Source organism: Anomaloglossus baeobatrachus, chromosome 3 (assembly GCF_048569485.1).
Source record: "Anomaloglossus baeobatrachus isolate aAnoBae1 chromosome 3, aAnoBae1.hap1, whole genome shotgun sequence".
Classification (NCBI taxonomy): domain Eukaryota; kingdom Metazoa; phylum Chordata; class Amphibia; order Anura; family Aromobatidae; genus Anomaloglossus; species Anomaloglossus baeobatrachus.
In genome coordinates, this window is record NC_134355.1 from 219861989 (window position 1) to 219885049 (window position 23061).

The following is a 23061-nucleotide window of genomic DNA, read 5'->3' on the forward strand; positions in this document are numbered from 1 at the left end:
TTAGTGCCTCATGAAAGTCACTAAAGGGTGCCAGTTTAGAATATACAGGGGGTAGGACATTATATATGTGTTTGACATCCATCCTAGCTTTTTAGGCTGTGTACTCAGGATCAGGATTTACAGCATTTTGGATGCAGAGTGTTGTCGCTGTGTCTACAACGCTGCGCTGTGCAGTACAAGCGTAGTGGAAGGATTTTTAGAAATCTTCAGCCCACTTTGCTGCTTTTCTCTGTAGCATAAACTGACATCCAGCGCGGCTTCCTGAGCAGCAGCATATCAATTTATGCTGTGGAGACTAGAGTGTTCTCCGTATGAAGAATAAAGCTAAAGTCCGCAGTGGCCCGAACTCTGATCGTGGGCACAGGGAACGGGCAGCTGCGTTCTCCCAAGGACAACACATCTCCGCAGAGTCAGTGTCGCCGAATCGTGGGCCATAGCCTAAAACTGAGAAATTTGTTGCTACAGCTACATTTTTGTAAAGCAGCTGTGGATTCAAAATACTCACTATACCCCTGAATAAAATCCTTGAGGAGTCTAGTTTCCAAAATGGGGTAACTTGTGGGGGTTTCTGCTGTATAGGTACCTTAGGGGCTCTGTGAATGTGACATGGTGCCTGCAATTTATTTACACTTTTCCAAAATTTAAATGGTTCTTCCATTTCAAGTTCTCCAGTTTGTCCAAAAGAGGTTTTTGACCACACACTCATAGGAAATTGGATAAACTGTGGTGTCCACTTTTTGCTGTTGCTTCTTGAAAAAGTGAGAAATTTAGTGCTAAAGCAACATTTTTGTGGAGAAAAAAAAAGGAATATTTTCAATATGGTAACCTAAGGTTATCAAATTCTGTAAAGTACCTGTGGATTCAAAATGCTCACTATACCCCTGGATATAATCCTGAGGTGTCTAGTTTCCAAAATGGGGTCACTTGTGGGGGACTTCCACTGTTTAGCCACCTTAGGGGCTCCCCAAATGTGACATGGTGTCCGCTAAAGATTCCAGCCAATTTTGCAGTCAAATGACGCTCCTTCCCTTCGGAGTCCTGTTCTACGCTCAAACTGTTGATTTCCACCACATATGAGGTATCAGCGTACTCAGTAGTAATTGCACAATAACTTTTATGGTGTATTTTTTCCTTTTACCTTTGTGGATAAAAAAAAAAGCTATCTGGATCAAGTAACAATTTGTGGTAAAAATGTATTTTTTTATTTTCACGGCTCAATAATATAAACCTCTGTGAAGCACCTGGGGGTTCAAGGTGCTCACCAAACATCTAGATAAACTCTATGAGGGGGCTAGTTTCAAAAATGGTGTAACTTGTGGGAGGTGTCTGCTGTTTAGGTACGTTAGGGGCCCTACAAATGCAACATGGTGCCCGCAATCTATTTCAGCCAAATTTGTGTTCCAAAATTCAAATATGGCTCCTTCTATTCCGACTCCTCCCATTTGTGCAAACAGAGGTTTCTGACCACATATGGAGTATCATCACACTCAGAAAAAACTGGGTAACAAATTTTGTGGTCCATTTTGTTGTGTTATTGTTTCTAAAAGTGAATACACAGTGTGCAGAATTATTAGGCAAATGAGTATTTTGATCACATGATAGTTTTTATACATGGAAAAACATATAAAAAGGGGAAAAAATCTTTATTTAAACATAATTATTAAAAATAGTATTTTTTTTATTTTTTATTGTTTCTCCTTTGATTTTTTCAGTTTTTGTATTTTATTTTTCTTTTATTATTATTTTATTTTTTATTTCTTATTTTTTCGTTTGTTTTTTGCTTTGATTTCATTTTTTTATTTTTTCTTCTTTATTCATTTATCTTTTTCTTTCTTTTTTTCATACTTATATATTTTCCCTTTATTCACGTGACTATATTGGTTTCCCACTTATTTATTTGCTCTGTGCTCTATACATTGTAATATCTCTGCACTCACTTTGCATTTTATTGATACTGTTCTTACGGTTATACTTTATCTGCTGCTATTGTCTGCATCGGCCGATATATATATATACTCTGCTTGAGATCTGCCTCTTGCCGTGATGTGCGCTCCCCTGTCCCGCCCACGGGGCGGTTAACATGGTGACGCGTCTCATACACCTCGGCGCTCCCCGCCCATGTTGTGACGCGCACAACGTGGGCGGCTTGCGGTGACGTCAGACACTGAACCCGGCGATCACGGGAGTGGAGCGGGAGCGCTACTTTCATCATGGCGACTGGTGAGTATTTGAATAAATACCCTGGGTACACACCATTCTAGCACCACCTGGAAGAGGCATCATGCGAAACGCGCATAGGGGTACTTCTTTGACTCCCTGGTTGTCATTCTATCCTGGCTTAAATTTATTTTCCATAGGATTTCCACCTTCTTGTTCCCAGCTCTCTTAGTAACCGGTCATGTGACGCTATCTTTGTCCTTAACTTTGCTTATGTGGCTTAGTCAGCCTTGTCTCTATACCCTGATTATCTTTTTTTGTTTGGAGACTACAGTTCACACACCTGGGAACCATCTTGGTTGCTTTATGTCCATAGTCATTGTGAATGATTGGGTGTTATTCTAACTTGGGTTTAAATCTCTAAGTAGTATAAGGTTTATTGTTCCCTTGCCCATTTTGTAGCTGGGCTTATTATTAACTACTATACACCATGTTGGTGTTACCATTCGGACAAAATTCCCTTTGTGGAAGCTATAGTTTGTAGGCTTGGGAGCCATTTATGTTTCATGTTGCATTTTCTCCCATCCAACATTCACCCTCTGATCTTATTCCAACTGTCCTTTCTCTGGAGCTCCTTTTTGGACAATTTCTGTGTCCCCCATTTTTTTGGGCAGCTTTAGTCCAGTTCCTTCTACAATAATTGAATATTTGCCCTTATATATGAGCATTTTTTCTGTGGCATCTAAACTATGTTCTTTTTTAGGATTAATTGTATCCTTTATCTATATGTACTATGTAGATGCTGTAGCAATGAATTGAACTCTACTATATGCACCATATTTGGATTGTTATTGTTCTGGACTTTGCTTTCTTACTCCTCCCCTTTTTATGTGCCTGGATATTGTGAAACAATTATGTATTACATCTGTAACATTGGATTAACACATTTATTTTGTTCTGACAACCTTGGACCTTTCTGCTAGTGACCTCTTCTTTTTAATCATTTTTAATAATGTATGTTTAAATAAAGATTTTTTTTCCCTTTTTATATGTTTTTCTTGGCTTATTATACTCCCTTCTATTATAGGTTTCTATTACTTTGAGTAGAGCCACTTTCTTTATGCTTTGGGCTTTTTTTTAGGTTTTCATTACTCTTTATACATGGTGTCCTACTCCAAGCTGTATAGGATTGAGAGCCAACTACCAACTAAGTAAATCAGGTGATGTGCATCTCTGTAATGAGGAGGGGTGTGGTGTAATGACCTCAACACCCTATATAAGGTGTGCTTAATTATTAGGCAACGTCCTTTTCTTTGGTAAAATGGGTCAGAAGAGAGATTTGACGGGCTCTGAAAAGTCCAGAATTGTGAGATGTCTTACAGAGGGATGCAGCAGTCTTGAAATTGCCAAACTTTGAAGCGTGATCACCGAACAATCAAACGTTTCATGGCAAATAGCCAATAGGGTTGCAAGAAGCGTGTTGGGCAAAAAAAGGCACAAAATAACTGCTTTTGAATTGAGGAAAACCAAGCATGAAGCTGCCAAGATGCCACTTGCCACCAGTTTGGCCATATTTCAGAGCTGCAATGTTACTGGAGTATCAAAAAGCACAAGTTGTGCCATGCTCAGGGACATGGCCAAGGTAAGGAAGGCCGAAAAACGACCACCTTTGAACAAGAAACATAAGATAAAACGTCAAGACTGGGCCAAGAAATATCTTAAGACTGATTTTTCAAAGGTTTTATGGACTGATGAAATGAGAGTGACTCTTCATGGGCCAGATGGATGGGCCAGGGGCTGGATCAGTAAAGGGCAGAGAGCTCCACTCCGATTCAGACGCCAGCAAGGTGGAGGTGGGGTACTGGTATGGGCTGCTATCATCAAAGATGAACTTGTGGGACCTTTTCGGGTTTAGGATGCAGTGAAGCTCAACTCCCAGACCTACTGCCAGTTTCCGGAAGACAACTTCTTCAAGCAGTGGTACAGGAAGAAGTCGGTATCGTTCAAGAAAAACATGATTTTCGTGCGTAATGACATGGCCCCCTTGTTCACCTGATCTGAACCCCATAGAAAACCTGTCGTCCCTCATAAAATGTGAGATCTACAGGGAGGGAAAACAGTAACCCTCTCAGAACAGTGTCTGGGAGGCTGCTGCACGCAATGTTGATCGTAAACAAATGAAGCAACTGACAGTATCTATGGATTGTAGGCTGTTGGAGTGTCATCATAAAGAAAGGTGGCTATATTGGTCACTAATTTTTTGGATTTTTTTTTCCATGTCAGAAATGTTTATTTCTAAATTTTGTGCAGTTATATTGGTTTACCTGGTGAAAATTAACAAGTGAGATCTGAATATATTTGTTTTTATTACGTTGCCTAATAATTCTGCACAATAATAGTTACCTGCTCAAACAGATATCCTCCTAAGAGAACCACATCTAAAAAAAAAACCACTCCAACTTCCAAAAATATTAAGCTTTGATATTTGAGTCTTTTGGGTTGATTGAGAACATAGTTGTTGATCAAAAATAAAAAAAATCCTCTAAAATACAACTTGCCTAATAATTCTACACACAGTGTAAATTTGGGCTACAGCAACATTTTTTAGGTAAAATAATAATTTTTATTTTTTTTTTCATTCCACATCGCTTTAGTTCCTGTGAAACACCTGAAGGGTTAATAAACTTCTTGGATGTGGTTTTGAGTACTTTGAGGGGTGCAGTTTTAGAATGGTGTCACTTTTGGGTATTTTTTGTCACCTAGGCCACTCGAAGTCTCTTCAAATATGATGTGGTCCCTAAAAAAATGATTTTGTAAATTTTGTTAAAAAAAAAAAATGGGAAATTGCTGATGAACTTTGAACCCTTCTAACTTCTTAACCCCAAAATATATTGTTTTCAAAATTGCGCTGATCTAAAGTAGACATGTGGGAAATTTATTAACTATTTTGTGTGACATAACTCTCTGGTTTAAGGGCATAAAAATAAAAGTTTGAAAATTGCGAAATTTTCATCAAATTTCTGATTTTTTCACAAAGAAAAACAAAAAATATCATTCAAAATTTACCAGTCATGGTTGGTCATGAAAAAAACATTAAGAAAAAAAGTAACAAGACTTCAGCTTACCCTAGGCAACTGCACAACTGCGCTACCGGTGCTCGTGGTCCTCCAGACCGGCCAGGCTGGTATATAGCTAAGAAGAAGTGAAGAGTGGAGCCAGCACCACAATCCAGTATATTAAAATATCAAAAATGTATTAGATATTTAAAATCCAACGGATCAAAAACTTGAGAGAACGCGCATAGGGACACCTTACGCGTTTCGAACAATAAAAACAAGTCTATGACTAAGGAGTTGTTTTTATTTATGGTCTCGTTTTGGATCCTGGGTCCACTCCTCACTTCTTCTGAGCATGAAATAAACAGTATAACTGACTGTGGTCAGAATTGCAAAAAATGGCCTGGGTATTAAGTACAAAACTGCCTAATGCCAAAAGGAAAACAAAAGATGGTAATGGCCCCTTAAAATATAATAAGTTAATTATAGAGGACACACAAAAGGCTGAGATATTAAACAGGCACTTGTCATCCATGTTCACCAAGGAACTGACTGTTCCAGGGATAATCCCAATAGTTAAAAATCAAAGTTCACCACCTGATATAATTAATTTAAGGCTGAGGCCACATGGGGACTTGTGCGAGTCCTCGCATGACATTCGGCTCCCGCTCGCAGCACAGCAGGAGCTGAGTGTCAGGCAACTATGGTCCGATCGTGCAATCAGGCCACAGCTGCTGAGGGGAGGAACAGAGCTGTGGAGGAGAGGGAGGGATTTATCTACCTATCTCCTCCGTTGCCGATCAATGTGAGAATTGGACTGCACTTGCATTACACCACTGTAATGCGAGTGCAATGCGATGTTTCTCTCGCCCCCATAGACTTGAATGGTTGCAAGTGAAACAGGATCGCATTGCACCCGCAGAATGCTGCGATTGTTTTTTCAGTTCCATTAGGGCTGAGGAAAAAAAATCGCTCATAAGATACAATAGAGTAATACTGGTCCGAGTGGAATGCAAATTTTTTTTATTGCATTCCACTCGCTCTGTTTGCTGACCCTAACACAAAGAAGAAGTACGCCTACGTCTGAGTAAATTAAACATTGACAAATACCCTGTGCCAGATGGCATTCATCCACGAATATTGACGGAACTGAGCTCAGTAATTGACAGACCGCTGTATCTCATCTTCTTAGACTCGCTTGTAACAGGGTTGGTGGCTCAAGATTGGAGAATTGCTGATGTGGTACCGATATTTAAGAAAGGTAAGAGGGTGGATCCAGGCAACTACTGTCCAGTAAGCCTGACATCAGTAGTGTGCAAAGTTTTTTAGGGCATTTTAAGGGATCACATGCAAAAATATATTGCGGAAAATAATATAATAACTAACAAACAGCATGGATTCATGAAAGATAAGTCATGTCTAACCAACCTGTTGGGGTTCTATGAGGAGGTAAGTGCAAAACTAGATATTGGTTATGCAGCTGATGTGATTTATTTGCACTTGGCCAAGGCATTTGATACAGTACCACATAATAGCCTTATACTGAAGCTCCAGAAGCAGGGACTAGGGGAAACTATGCAACTGGGTAAGGAATTGGCTAAAAGATAGGAAACAGTAGTCATAAATGGTATATTCTCTAAATGGGCTAAGTCAGCAGTGGGGTACTGCAGGGATCTGTGCTAGGACCAATTCTTTTTAATCTCTTTATTAATGACCTTGTGGATGGGATAGATAGTAAAGTGTCAGACTTTGTGGATGACACCAAACTATGTAGGATATTAGAAACTGACTTGGATAGTACAAAATTACAAAACGATCTGGATAAGATGTCTGAATGGGCTAGTGTCCTGCCAGCGTTGAGAAACATGTGATGGTGTCTCAGCGGCATTCTTGTTTTGCATATTTTCCCAGGGGGCCTTGTTCTAGTGTCACTGCGTTGAGAAACACGTGATGGTGTCTCCGCGGTGTTGGATGTTGATCTCCCCGAGGTCAACCATCCTTACCTATGTAGTCTTCTACTAGGCATTGCTCCCACTAGCCAGTTTCCTACTCCACACTGATGAGGGACAAATACCCCTAAACAGCTGTCTGTGGATGGATACCATGTTTTGGTATAGGCGGTTTCCTTGACTGGAGACTGCCCTTCCCGTGGTTGTTCCTTCCCGGTGAAAGACCTGGCTAGTTTCCTGCCAGCGTTGAGAAACATGTGATGGTGTCTCCGCGGTAGTGTTGAGCCACCCCCTTAGTGTTCGAGTTCGGTTCGTCGAACGGCAGGTGTGTTCGGCGAACGTTCGACGAACACCTTCGAACCCCATTGAAAACAATGGCAGGCAAACACAAACACATTAGACATATACACATACAGTTAATAAACATTGCCATTATACTTCCAAGTCCCCGCGACGCATCCTGCACTCTGTCTCCCGTTGCTTTTCCTTCTGATCATTGCTGTGCCCTCCCGGTAACCAGCACTGATGATAGGACCTTCCGTGACGTCGTCATAGCATATGACCAGTCACGTGTCTATTATCACATTGGCTCCAGACTGGTCACGTGGCTAGATGTCATGCTAGGTCCTGTCAGTGTATCTCTCCGGTACGCGGTGCTCGTTTGAGCATCTCCGTGTATCGGCGAGATGCTTGGGCACATGGTTGACTCCCCGTTTCTGCATGTCGGCGCTCTTTACAGAGTCAGCCCACATGCAGGAAGTGGATGCCACAGACAGTGAATAGCGGCACTGGGAATCAGGTGATCGGAGATCACCGTTGCTATAGTAACCCACCTGTCAGATTACTATAGCAACGGTGGCAGCGGTGACATCACTTCATACAACCCGCAGCCTCTTCTCACTCAATGAGTGATTAGACTGCACGGGAGCAGCAGCGTCTTACTCTCATGCAGTGCTGTCTGAAGTAGCAGAGCTGCATGGGTTGAAGGAGAAAAGACAGAAGACCAGGATCGTGGAGGAGCGAGAGGGAGTAATAAACATGGAGTCTCTAATGTGTCTGTGTATTTATTTCTATTAAAGTATTTTTTCTCTGTGTGGTGTCTTTTTTTTTAACCCTTTATTGGAGATTCTTAATGGCCGAATCAAACTTGCCAGACATTAAGAATCTCTGGCTTAATACTAGCTAGTAAAACAAAGCTAGTATTAACAATTTATTACCCAGCAAACCACCTGGCATCAGGGCTGCTGGAAGAGTTGAGTACAGCGCCAAATGATGGCGCTTCTATGAAAGCGCCATTTTCTGGGGCGGCTGTGGACTGCAATTCGCAGCAGAGGGACCCAGAAAGCTTGGGCCAACCTGTGCTGCGGATTCCAATGCCCAGCTGCCTAGTTGTACCTGGCTGGACACAAAAATGGGGCGAAGCCCATGCCTTTTTTTTTTTTTAATTATTTCAAGAAATTAATGAAATAATAAAAAAAGGGCTTCCCTATATTTTAGTTTCCAGCCGGGTACAAATAGACAGCTGGGGGTTGGGGGCTGGGGGCAGCCGTACCTGCCTGCTGTACCTGGCTAGCAAACAAAAATATGACGAAGCCCAGGGAATTTTTTTGGTGGGCAAAAAACTCATGCATACAGTCCTGGATGGAGTATGCTGAGCCTTGTAGTTCTGCAGCTGCTGTCTGCTCTCCTACATACACTAGTGAATGAAGCATGCTGAGCCTTGTAGTTCTGCTCCCCTCTCTCTCCCTCCAGCATACAGTCCTGGATGCAGCATGCTGAGCCTTGTAGTTCTGCAGCTGCTGTCTGCTCTCCTCCATACAGACAGACAGCAGCTGCAGAACTACAAGGCTCAGCATACTACATCCAGGACTGTATGCAGGAGTTTTTTGTTCCCCAAAAAAATTACGTGAACTTCGCCATGTCTTTGTATGCTATCCAGGTACAGCAGGCAGCTACGGGCTGCCCCCAACCCCCAGCTGCCTATTTTTACCCGGCTGGAAACCAAAAATATAGGGAAGCCCTTTTTTTTTATTTCATGAATTTCATGAAATAATGAAAAAAAAATTATGTGGGCTTCGCCCAATTTTTGTGTCCAGCCAGGTACAACTAGGCAGCTGGGGATTGGAATCTGCAGCACAGGGTGCCCAAGCTTTCTGGGCACCCCTGCTATGAATAAAAAAAAATGAAAATAAATCTTTATTTTTATATAGCGCTAACATATTTTGCAGTGCTTCACATACATCAGGAACGCTGTCCCCATTGGGGCTCACAATCTAAATTCCCTATCTGTATGTCTTTTGGAGTGTGGGAGGAAACCGAAGTTCCCAGAGGAAACCCACGCAAACACGGGGAGAACATACAAACTCCTTAGCGCTGCAAGGCTGCAGTGCTAACCACTAAGTCACCACAGCTGCCCCAGAAAATGGCGCTTTCATAGAAGCGCCATCTTCTGGCGCTGTATCCAACTCTTCCAGCTGCCCTGGTGACGGGTGGCTTGCTGGGTAATAATGGGGCTAGGGCTAGCTGTATATTATCAACTGGCCCTAAGGCCGAAATACATGGTGTCACGCCAATATTAGACATGGCCACCATGAATTTCTAGTACAGATAAAAAAAAAAACACAACAGAAAAATATTTTTATTAGAAATAAAACCCCACACAATTAGTGACTCCATCTTTATTGAAATAAAGAACCCCCTCCGCAGCAATCCTGGGTCAAGGGTCCCGCGCCATCCAATCCGGATCCAATATAATCTGATCGGTTTTCTGGAAGGCAGAGCAATCAGATGATGTGTCAGGTTCAAGGGCCTGAATCACATGACACAGCAGCTGATTGTATAAACGGCTTTTATACAATCAGCTGATGCATCAGTGCAAAAAAAAAACAACAAAAAACAAAAACAAACTACACACTTCTGTGCATTCTCCTGTCCGACAGCATCAGCTGATAGTTTAGCCGGCCGGGCGGTAAAAAGCCGGCCTCACCGCTCGACTTTTAGTGTCAGCTGATTCCGTCAGGTGACCGCATCAACTGATCATCGCCAGGTCTGAGAGAGAGAGGATAAGAGAGAGAGAGAGGATAAGAGAGATAGAGAGAGAGGATAAGAGAAAGAGAGAGAGGATAAGAGAAAGAGAGAGAGGATAAGAGAGAGAGAGCAGAAGAGAGAGAGGAGAAGAGAGAGAGGAGAAGAGAGAAGAGAGAGCAGAAGAGAGAGAGAAGAAGAGAGAGAAGAAGAGAGAGGAGAAGAGAGAGAGAAGAAGAGAGAAGAAGAGAGAGAGAAGAAGCGAGAAGAAGAGAGAAGAAGAGAGAGAGAAGAAGCGAGAAGAAGAGAGAGAACAGAGAAGAAGAGAGAGAAGAGAGAGAGAAGAAGAGAGAGAAGAGAGAGAGAAGGAGAGAGAGAAGAGAGAGAAGAAAGAGATAGTATGTCTGTGCTGGAAACATTCAGCACCACATGGGCGCTTCCCATTAACTAAAAGAAGACCAAAGTCATGGTATTTCAGAAAAGGAACCAGAATAAAATACCCACTCCCACCTTCACATTAAATGGCTCCACGCTGGAGAAGACCAGCAACTATACCTACCTTGGTCTGGAGCTAACCAATAACAGGAGCCTCAAGCAAGTAGCAGAAGCCCTGAAAGGAAAAGCATGCAGAACTTTCTATGCCATTAGAAGACAGCTGTACCACCTCAAACCACCTGTGAGCCTGGCTCAAGATATTTGACAGCGTCATCACCCCTATACTGCTGTATGGCAGCGAGGTATGGGGCCCAGCGACCTACCCAGACCACACAAAGTGGGATTCCAGCCCAACCGAAGTCTTCCACATGGAGTTCTGTAAATATCTCCAAGTCCATCGCAACACCTCAAACATAGTCTGTCGGGCAGAGCTAGGCCGATTCCCCTTATGGCTCAGTATACACAAGAGGGCGCTATCACACCAGGCACACATACAGAACAGCAACCCCAGCTCCTACCATCACAAAGCCCTGCTGAGCCAGAGTCCAGAGCAAGCCAGGAACCCCGGCAACTAGTACAGCCAAAGTCAGCAACACACCCTGACAAAAGCCCAAATAAAAGAGATCTCAGAGAGCTACAAGATGCAATACATCGAGGATTGGAAGAGTGAACTAGAGAATTCCCAGAAACTCACCATCTACCGGTCACTGCGGAGGGACTACACTCTGGCCCCGTATCTGTAAAGTTACACCACCCCAAAGACAGGCAGACCCTGAGCCTGTACAGACTGAGTGCCCACAGCCTAGAGGTGGAAACAGGGCGGCACCGACTGACATACAAGCCGCGGGAGAACAGACTGTGCCAGCACTGCCAGCAGGGGGCTCTGGAGGACAAGGCGCATTTCCTGCTACACTGTAACAAATACTCAGCAGTGAGACCCTCCCTCTTCCAGATACTTACCACTCATACCCCGGACTTTCCATCCATGGACGAGGAGATGAAACTCCACTTCCTACTGGGGGAAGAAGAATCAACGGGTGGAGATCGCCGCCCAATATGTCACCACTTGTCATAGGCTGAGGGGAACATAAGGCCCCTAAAAGGACTTTCAGAGCCCAAATTGTGCCCCTAACTCCCTATAACCCTGATCCCCTCCCACCACACTTACTGTATTTCTCTTGCTTTGGCAATACTAATTGAATTTTGGTCCTGCCAATAAAGCATATTTGAATTTGAATTTGAGAGAGAAGAGAGAGAAGAGAGAGAGAGAGAAGAGAGAGAGAAAGAGAGAGAAAAGAGAAAAGAGAGAGAAAAGAGAGAGAGAAGAGAGAAAAGGAGAGAAAAGAGAGAGAGGAGAGAGAAAAGGAGAGAAAATTACAGAAAAAGAGAAAGAGAGAACGAGAGAGAACGAGAAAGAACGAGAAAGAGAGAGAGAAAGAAAGAGAGAAAGGGAGAGAAAGAGAGAAAGGGAGAGAAAGAGAGAAAGGGAGAGAAAGAAAAAGAGAGACAGAGGAGAGAGAGGAGAGAGAGGAGAGAGCAATGCAGCCTCATTCCGTGAACTGCTCCGATTTTAGACGTGTGTCCCGCAGCTCACAGCTGATGTCCGGCTCCTCCCCTGAGTGCATAATTAAATAAAATTATAAATAAATAATAATTATAATTTAAAATGATAAATGAATTAAATTCTTTACCGGGACGGCCGGGACTCTAACTCGGGAACTAATTCTCCTTAGGCGGCGGCTATACCCATTGAGCCACTGCCTGTAATGAAAAGCATAGGAAGATTTGGCAATTTTGACCTCTGTATTGCAGTAGAGAATCCAGAAGTGGATTATTCAGCTACAAGAGGAGAAAAAGAGAGAGAAAAAGGAGAGAAAAAGAGAGAGAGAAAAAGAGAGGGAGAAAAAGAGAAAAAGAAAAAAAAAAGAGAGAAAAAGAGAATAAGAGAGAAAAAGAAAAAGAGAGAAAAAGAGAACGAGAGAGAGAGAAAGAGAGAAAAAGAGAAAAAGAGAAAAAGAGAGGGCGAGAGAGAGAATGGGAGAGAGGGGGAGAGAGAGAGGGAAAGGGAGGGGGAGAGGGAGAGGGAGAGAGATCACATGCAGGCACTACCTGAGTGAAGTCTCCGGTGACAGCGCGGCTCACTTCAGTTGCTGCGTGGAGCTGACACAGAGCGCTCATGTTCTACGGCGCTCCCGGTCAGCTTCATGTAGCAGAGCTGAAAGCGTTGTGTGGATTACTTCGGACCTGAATTATCGTTTGGGGATTAATAAAGAGGTAAATGAGGGTTTTTTTGTCTTTTATTCAAAATAAAGGATTTTTCATTGTTTGTGTTTATTTACTTTCACTTACACTTCAATCATGGAAGGTATCTCGGGGAGACGCCTGTCATGATTAACCTAACTTTATTTCCCCGATTGCCACCGCACCAGGGCAATTCGTGATGAGCCGGGTAGAGTCCCGGGACTGTCGCATCTAATGGATGCGGCAATTCCGGGCGGCTGCTGGCTGATATTGTTAGGGTGGTGGGCTCCCCATAACGTGGCGCTGCCCATCCTGACAATACTAGCCTCCAGCCGTGTGGCTTTATCTTGGCTGGTATCAAGATTGGGGGGAACCGCAGGTTGTTTTTTTTAATTATTTATTTTACTGCACGATATAGACTCGCCCGGCGGCGGCTGTGATTGGTTGCAGTGAGACAGCGGTCACTTAGCGTGGGGGCGTGTCTGACTGCAACCAATCATGGGCGCCGGTGGGCTGGGAAAGCAGGGAATACCAGATTGAATAATGAGCGTCAGCCATTTTCAAAAGAGGAAAAGCCACAGGAGCTTTGTGACAGCCATGCAGCGCCACGCCCGTGATCAGTGAGTAGGAAAGAGAGAGGGATTGAGCTGGGGACGCAGGACGCATGCAGATACACAACGTGCGCACATAGCCTTACTGTGAAAAGTCACGCTTTTGGTGATCGAACAGTTATCGAACGGTAACTCGAACGGCCGAACTTGAAGCAAATCGTTCGAGTTCGTCGAACGACTCAAACACTGCCCACAATCACTTGAATTTGAAATTGGCGAACAGTTCGAATCGAACATCGCTCATCTCTACTCCGCAGCATTCTTGATTTGCATATTTTCCCAGGGGGCCTTGTTCTAGGGTCACTGCGTTGAGAAACACGTGATGTTGTCTCCGCGGTGTTGGATGTTGATATCCCCGTTGTCAACCATCCTTACGTATGTATGTATGTATACATTAGTGTATGTATGTATATTAGTGTATGTATATATATATATATATATATATATATATATATATAGTGTGCATGTGGGTGTGTATATATATATATATATATATATATATATGTATATACATACATACATATACACACACACTAAAGTATATACATACATATACATACATACACACATATATATATATATATATATATATATATATATATATATACACACACCCACACACACACATATGTAAGCTTTCAGTCTAGGTAAAGGCATTCAAGGATAGGGTCCAAACAATAGGGTCCGCCCAGTTGGGATTATCATGAATTGGTCAAATTGTGTACCAAGAATCCAATTTTTTATCTACTTTTTATGGAACTAATGTGGTTCCAAATGTCTTATATTCAATGGTTATCTAGTATAGTATTTTAGTGTGGCACAGTATTCGCTTTAATTGTACCTTACATCTGCATCATTCTCAAATTTAATTTTATTTTGTTAGGGTGTTAGAAGGGTTAAACATTTAACAACAACTTCTCATTTTTAAGAAATTTACCTGTTTCTTTAAGGACTTATTCAGATTTACAGGGAACCTGTCAGGTACAATATGCACCCAGAACAACGAGCAGTTCCGGGTGCATACTGCTAATCCCTGCCTAACTGCCCTAGCATCAAGTAGCAAACAAAGAGATTTTTAGAAAAAGTATTTCTAAAGATCTTTCATGATATGCCAATGAGCACAGAGACTAGTAGCGAGGGCGTTAGTTCCTGCGCGTATTCCGCCCTCTTAGCATGTTAGCACGCCCACAGGAGCATGCTAACATGCTATTCAATGCCGATTGCCTAGCGGTGACACACATATCTTTGTTCGCTGCACTGCATCAGATGTCGGGCAGTGCGCATGATCAGAAATCCCCAGCATTTCCAGTCATGCGCACTATGAAGCCGGGTGTGCGCGTCCTGGCTTCAGAGAGGTCTAGTGCACATGACCAGAAGTGCCAGGGACTTCTGATCATGAGCACTGACCCCAAGCTCGGCATTCTGAGGCGGTGCAACGGACACAGGTACACGCATCACCGCCGATGATGCTGACCAATGAATAGCATGTTAACACGCCCAGGTGCTTCACAGAAGTTTATAACGTTGAGCCATGAAAATAAAAAAAATAAAATTTTACCACAAAATTGTTACTTCAACCAGGTAGCTTTTTTTCACAAGGGTAAAAGGAAAAAAATCACCATAAAATGTATTGTGCAATTTCTCTTGAGTTTGGCGATACTTTCTATGTGGTGAAAATCAACTGTTTGGGCACACGGCCGGGCTCAGAAGGGAAGGAGTGCCATTTGACTGCAAAATTGGCTGGAATCAATAGCGGACACCATGTTGAATTAGGAGAGCCCCTGAGGTATCTATACAGCGAAGCTCCTCAACATGTGGCCATATTTTGGAAAATAGACCGCTCAAGGAATTTATCTAGATGTTTGGTGAGTACCCTGAACCCCCAAGTGCTTCACAGAAGTTTATAATGTTGAGCTGTGAAAATAAAAAAAATACATTTCTACCTCAAAATTGTTACTTCAACTAGATAGCTTTTTTTCTTTACAAGAGTAAAATGAAAAAATTCTGCATAAATTTTATTGTGCAATTTCTCCTGAGTATGTTGATACCTTTTGTGTGGTGGAAATCAACTGTTTGGGTGCACGGCAGGGCTCGGAAGGGAAGGAACGCCATTTGACTGCACAATTGGCTGAAATCATTGGCGTACGCTATGTCGTGTTTGGAAAGCCCCTAAGGTGCCTAAACGGTGGAGGTCCCCCACAAGTGACCCCATTCTGGAAACAAGACATCTCAAGGCTTTTATCTAGGTGCATAGTGAGCATTTTGAATTCACGAGAACTTCACAGAATTTGATAAGCTTAGGTCACCATATTAAAAATTTAAATTTTTTTCACAAAAATGTTCACTTCTTCAAGAGGCAACAACAAAAAGTGGACCCCACAGGTTTTTATCCAATTTATGAGCGCAGGGATACCCCACATGTGGCCAAAAACCTCTGTTTGGATAAATGGGAGGGCTTGGAATGGAAGGAGCACCATTTGAATTTTGGAAAAGTTTAAATAAATTGCAGGCACCATGTCACATTTGCAGGACCCCTTGGGTATGTATATAGCAGAAACCCCCCACAAGTGACCCCATTTTGGAAACTAGACCCCTCAAAGATTTTATTCAGGTGTACAGTGAGCATTTTGAATCCACAGGTACTTCACAAAAATGTTGCTGTAGCAACAAATGTCTCACTTTTAGGCTACGTGGCCATGATCCAGCGACACGGCGTCTAGTACACAGGGTCAGCCTTCTTGCAGAGATGTGAGTGTTGTCCATGGGAGAATGCAGCTGCCCATGCCCAGGATTTGGGTTCAGGCTGCTGTGGACTTTAGTTCTATTCTACCTGCAAACAGCACTCTTGCCTCCGCAACATAAATTGACATGCTGAAGCTCGGGAAGCTGCACCACAGGTCAGTTTATGCTAGGGAGAAAAGAAGCACAGTGAGCATGGGATTTCTAAAAATACTTCCACTGTGCTTCTATTGCACAACGCAGCAAACCCTGATTGCGGACACACAACCTAAAATGCTACAATGGATAAATGAATAGATGTCAAACATATATACAACGTCCCACCCCCTGCATATTCTAAGCTGGCGCCCTTTAGTGCCTTTCATGTGGCACTAAAGGGTGCCTAGCCTTATATTTAGCCCAAAAAAAATAACTAAAATAAACAATGTGGATATTTTTTGCCAGCTAGGGTAAAGCAGACAGCTGTAGCCTGCAAACCACAGCTGACAGCTTCACCTTGGCTAGTGATCCATTTGGAGGGCTCCCAAAGCTGGGTTTTTTAAATTATTTATAAATAAAATAAAAAAAAAAAAAACGTGGGGTCCCCCCAAATTAGATCACCAGCCAAGGTGAAGCTGACAGCTGGGGTCTGGTATTCTCAGGGTGGGAAGAGCTATGGTTATTGGACTCTTCCCAGCCTAAAAATAGCAGGCCGCAACCGCCCCAGAAGTGGCGCATCTATGCTTTGGTGCTGTGTCCCAACTCATCCCATTGCCCTGGTGCGGTGGCAAAAGGTGTAATAAATGGGGTTGATACCAGATGTGTAATGACACCTAGCATCAAGCCCAGCAGTTAGTGATGTCACGGCGTCTATCACGGCGTCTATCTGATACTAGACATAACTAATTGACAGTAATAAAAAAAAATTGACAAAAAAAAACCTATTTGAAAAAACGCTTTCCAAAACATTCCCTCTTTCACCACTTTATTAAAAAGAAAAAAAAAACAATCGTGTCCGCTGTAATCCATTTTGGAAGTCCCATGACGATTCAGGACGTTCGAGAATATGGGGGGCACAATCAGGGAACGTATACCCCATTTTCTAGGAGTGCAGACCCTCCATTTGATGAGAGTGGGTGCAGAATCATTGCACCCACTCTCCCTGAATCACTGCAGCAGTCTGCGTGCAGCCAGCCAGCGTTTCTGAAAGCAGGAAGCTGAGCTGTCAGCTGTTCTGCACATGTGACCAGCATGCATTGTGGAGGAGGAGGGATTGTGGTGGATGAAGGCTGTAAAAGGTACGGGGGACACCGGGGAACACTGGGGGGTATAAGGGGTGACCTGGCAGAACCTGTGGAGGAGTTTTCTGTCGCATGTGTCATGGCACATGCGACAGAAATCAGAGGAAGAGGGTAAATGTGGCCGGCGCGCCAATGTGCGCGTCGCCATCTTGGATTTTTGGGAGGGTGTTGGTGGGGGACACTTTGGCGACACCGGAGAACCGGAGAGGACCGGGTAGGAGATCAATCTCCCATCTAACATGTTTGATCATGCCAGGTGGGAGATAAATAATTTTCTACCGGCGCTGTCATTTACTATAACGTGATCATCGGTATATGGTGTATACCGGTGATCACATGACTGGGGACCGGAAAACCGACCCGAATCATGATCTCTAGAATCTCAGCTACCCCCGGCAGCTAAAGCCCCGGAGATTTTGCAACGCTGGAGGGCGCTATTTACCTATTTCTGACCGTCGTTTTAAAACGGCAGATCAGAATAAGTACCCTTTTTTGCTGCCGTTTTAATACGTAAGGCGGTCGTCAGGGGGTTAAAGTTCCGGTCGTTAAGAACATGGTGACACCAATTAGGTTTTTTTTATTTCTGTTTTAACGTAAACACTGCATTTTTAGTAACGATGGGTTTTTGCGATTTGTGTATGCTTTTTTGCGTGTTTTTTTTTTTTTTTTTTTACATATTTTGATTAATTATATTTAAGTTAGTCATACTGTGAGAGATGGATATTTTTTGCCTTTGATTATTGGTATCATGTAATGCAGGACTTGTGTCCTGCAGTGTCGGAGACCTGTCAGTGACTCGCTTACAGTAGGATCTAAAAGGCCACCATACCCTGGGGTTATCAGATGACCTCAAGTTACCATGACAACGATCAACACCCGTGATTAAGATCATGGGGGCCAATCCTGTCAAAAGGGCTCTTTTAACCGCTTAAATTCCGCTGTCACAATTGACAGTGGCATTTAACCCCTTTCACCCCCGGGCGATTTTCCATTTTTCATTTTCGTTTTTTCCTCCCCTTCTTCCAAGAGCCATAACTTTTATATTTTTGTGTCAATATTGCCATATGAGGGCTTATTTTTGCGGGACGGGTTGTACTTTTGAATGATATCATTAGTTTTACCATATAGTTTACTAGAAAACAGGAAAAAAAAATCCTAATTCCTAGTGCAGTGAAATTGCAAAAAAAAGTTTTAACTGCACGATTGTTTTTGGGGCCTTTTATACTTTTATGTAAGGGGTTAAAAAAAAAATTCAGATGTTTGTCCAAAACAAAAATAAAAAAAAAAGTGTAGCACTTTTGTCGCCGTTTTCTGAAACCCGTAGCATTCCAGTTTTCAGGATCTGGGACTCAGGCTTATTTTTTGTATCTTGAGCTGATGTTTTCAATTATATCATTTTGGTTTGGATGCTACATTTTGATCGCCTGTTACTGCATTTTAAAAAAATGTTGCGGCGACCAAAAAAAATGTTTGGAATTTTTATTCTCACCACGCCGTGTACCGATCAGATTAATTGATTATATATTTTGATAGAGCGGGATTTCTGAATGCGGCGATACCAAATGTGTGAATATTTTTTTTTAACTATTTTATTTTCAATAGGGCGAATAGGGGGTGATTTGAACTTTTAGGTTTTGTTTTTTTTTATATTTTTTATTTATTTATTTTACTTGTCCCCTTAGGGGACCAGTAAATAACCAAATGAAGAACTGGTGGAGGAAGGTTGAACTAGATGGACCTTTCGTCTTTTTTCAACCTAAATAACTATGTAACTATGAATTAATCACTGCACAGTCTGATTGCCTGTTAATTTCTCCTGATCAGAGCAGAATCTCTCTGATCAGGAGAAATGCAGCGTTCCTGTGTAAGCTGACGGTCTGTCTACTCTCACATGGAGCTAGTCATGGTAACGTCAGGGGTCATCAGCTGACCCTGCGCTACCATAGCAGCACATTGGTGCCTCGTGATAATGAACAGCGCGGTACCCACCACAGCCATTTAAATTGTGCTATCAGTATTTGACAGAGCGATCTAAAGTGGTTAACAGGTGTGGGCGGATCTCTGATCCACCTGTGCCTGTAAGTCACATATCTCTGCTGATTAGATCAGAAGAGATCTGTGGAGGGGCGACCAGACGTACCAGTACAACATTGGTCGTGAAAGGGTTAAAGGGAATCTGCAAGCTGGATTTTGGTAGCCCATCTAAGAACAACATGATGTAGGCAAAGAGACTCTGAATCCAAAGATGTATCACTTAGATTACTGGGTGCAGTGATTGTGACAATCATAACTTTTAGATTTAGCCATGCAACAGAGTTGAGAGAGTTAACTGGCCCACAACAGGCTCTCTATATAAAAAGCTTATAGACAGAGAGGTGCTAATCAGAGGGGGAGGTGGTGTGGTCAGACTGATGTTATCTTGCAATGTTAATCCAAAGTGATATAATCTTCACTATAAAGTAAGCAAATACCAAGCAGGGTAATAAATGAAAAATAGTTGAACACTGTGTCAGCGTCCATCTTCTTCAGATTGAATAGCAAAAACCTGCTGACAGATTCCCTTTAAAGAATTTAATTGGCCCAATCAGTTCCAAAACTAGTGTGGGCCAATGCCTGAGGGTGTCAGATGCCATATACAGCAGTCACCCACAGGAATGTCCCCCATAGAGGGGCACTCTTCACTTATTTCCCAGCACCGTTAAAAAAGGTCCCTCACCGACCGCCGTTAAAAGGCGTATCAGCGTCATTAAGGGGTTGAATATCCCTGTACACATCAATAAAATGAGTAAGACTGAAATCACACAGTGATACAATGCAGTATTTCTTTTATTGTAAATGATAATTGTTTGTAGTTCAGCTCTATAATTTCTACATGGTGTCTATAATGTCTTCGGGTACATTTACACTTCCCAAATCCATGTTAACTAAGCAACCAACTGCTGATCAACTACATACAAGGCAACTGACAGTTTACTGGCCTGTTAAGACAGGCAGAAAGGAATTCCACAGGCACAAAACAATCTTTAATATGACCATTTACACAGGATGATGTGCTGCGGATAATGATTTGTAAAGGGAATCTGTCACCATGTTGACCTTTTTAAACTGTCAATATGGGCATACAAGTTATAGAATGCTGAAAAAAGCCGAACGTTGTGGAAAAATCATCTTTTCTCAATGAGGTCTTCCAGGCTATGGGGTAGATGCTGCCTGGAAGATAACGCCGCCTCCAGGGCTTATTTTAAATAAAAATGAAATTACCAGTTTGACAAATAACTGACATAGAGCAGCAGAAATGAAATGGGTCTTCTTTCACACGCATTTTTTGCAGCTCACTAAGCTCTGCTTCATTGCAAATTGTTGCAACATTGTCTGCCTGCAAGCCGGAGGCTGAAGCTCAGAGGCACCTGCAAAAGTGGTAGTTATAATCATATATAGCTCTGCAATGAGAGTAAACAGCGGCTATCACATTTCACACTGTTAACGCCCCTTTTATTTATAGTACTCTCTGGAGGCAGAGTTATCTTCGAAGAAGCATAACCAACAAGGCATCTGATATGAGACATACAGGTATGTATTTTTCTAGCATTCTCTAACCTATATGCCCATTTTAACAGTTTAAAAAGGTCAAAGTGGTGACAGATTCCCATTAAGCATTTTTTCTAATTGGTCGAGAGTTTACTGGCCTTTTTAGATGGGTCAATTATTATAAGGGATGGGCTCTTACTGTACAACCCAAAGAAATATTTTTAAGAAAATTACTATTATTATTCTAAATGTATGATACCTGTAGCACCAGAATCTTGAAGTTTGCTACCCTTAGTTTGGTTACTTGCAGCATCTTCATCTCCCCACCAAGATGGCTGCCCATACAAGGGTGTCCCACGAGGCAGTGCAAAAAGATCTACTGAAAGGTAAGGAGAAAAAAAATATCACATTTTTTTTTCAACAAAACACTAAACAAATGTGGTCTACCATTACCATCTAAATTCGTACCCTCACACCTAATAGGATGGCGACAGAGGGATGTATAGAATATCCATTTTAAAATATGTAATGAAACTGGAAGCGTCCCAAAATACCTACCGATGACACGATGAGGCCGTCATATGATGATGTGGAGAGGCGTGACTTGGTCCTGTATGTTAGGACGCTGCTGGGAGATCACGCGGAGCTAGTGTGAGGAGCTTGAGTCACATGATCGGGACGGTGTTCTCCCGGACTGAACTCCTCCCACGTAGGTGCTCAGTGGGCATGCGCGGTGCCTTTAAAAATGGCGGCGCCCATGCACCGCAAGCGCGGCACAGAATACACACGCTGATGTAAGACATGTGGTGAGTAGATCTATTGTTCTGAAATAACCGGTCTTTTTGATATTATTGAGGCTGAAATTGATAATAATGAGAACTTTATTGTATCCCTATTCTAGCCCAGGACTATTTTGCAGTACATATGAGGCTGTATAAGAACAGCAGAAACCTTACCAAAAAACTCCCCTGATGAGTGGCAGACACGAAACGCGTCAGGAGTAAGGGAGTACCAGGAGAAAAATTTATCTGCAAAAAACGTACTACAAAGGGATGGTTTTTTTAACCCTGTATGAAATTGCTTCCTAGGGAAGACGGACAGGGAATGACTAATACTATGGAAAGTAAACCCTGATGCCTGGAGTCTTACGCCGGGAATTGGTCCTGCATTTATGATTGGTGAGATCTTTCCATGTTTATACTAGCAGATGGTGCTACATTATGTTGATATCTGCTTGATTATTACTGTCTCAAATTGGAAAAATCTTTTGGGCAATTTGCCAATTATTCCTCACTTTATCTTTATCCCCATACTGCATTCCTTAGCCTATCCGGAGGGGCGGTTCTCCTAGGAGGGGCATTTGGAAAATAATTGAGTACTACCATCAGACTACTCTATGGTAGAGTCTCTGGGGAAAAATTTACTATAACTGTGCCTTACATGAGTGTGGTCTCTGTTTTGAATTTATGAGCCAACACTTATGTCTTTTCTATATGTGTGTCTTTATGTTTGATTTTATGGGACCATTGGTCTTTTAAAAATGTCTCTAGTAAAAGTTAAGTTTTAGGAGTTTTTATTGTATAATTTCTCTACACCCATACTGCTATATTTAAGTCAAACAAAATACTAAATGTAGTAGTTTTTGATGCCGGTCGGGTTCATTTTTGCATCAACTAAATTGAGTAAACTAAAGATGTAACTAAGATTTTGTATTATTTATCTTACTTTCATGTTATAGGTTAAAAAATGCTCTATGAAACTCAGTCTTGTCAAAATTTTGGAAATTGGTTGTGTTCAGTGAGATTTTTTACAGACCCATAAATTTGCATTGTTGACTTTGATCCTTCACTCGGGTATGTCTCTGTGCTTTAGTGTGGACCGCTTGGTTGGTAAAAATACAGACATAAGAACAGTCCCATAGGCTACAATGGGCACAGGTTTGATTTCTAAAAAATGCATATAGAATTCGAACATGAAAAACAAACGTCTGAGAAAGCCCCTAGACTGACAAGTAATCTACTAGCCTACAGCAAGATCTACT

The 23061-nt window shown here is 42.3% G+C and overlaps 1 protein-coding gene across 9 annotated transcripts in view; it reads right to left on the bottom strand.

Moving 5' to 3' along the window:
* The window catches only part of CEP170 (centrosomal protein 170), a 974470-nt gene that overhangs the window by 750423 nt on the left and 200986 nt on the right, over positions 1–23061 (bottom strand). For 4 of the 9 annotated variants that reach the window (XM_075339726.1, XM_075339732.1, XM_075339729.1 and 1 more), the window contains exon 7: positions 21280–21399. The exons of 3 other annotated variants lie outside the window; for them this stretch is intronic. In XM_075339726.1, the coding sequence (XP_075195841.1) occupies positions 21280–21399 (120 nt within the window). The remainder of the gene's footprint in view (positions 1–21279; positions 21400–23061) is intronic. 2 more of the 9 variants (XM_075339727.1, XM_075339735.1) reach the window with 1 other exon arrangement.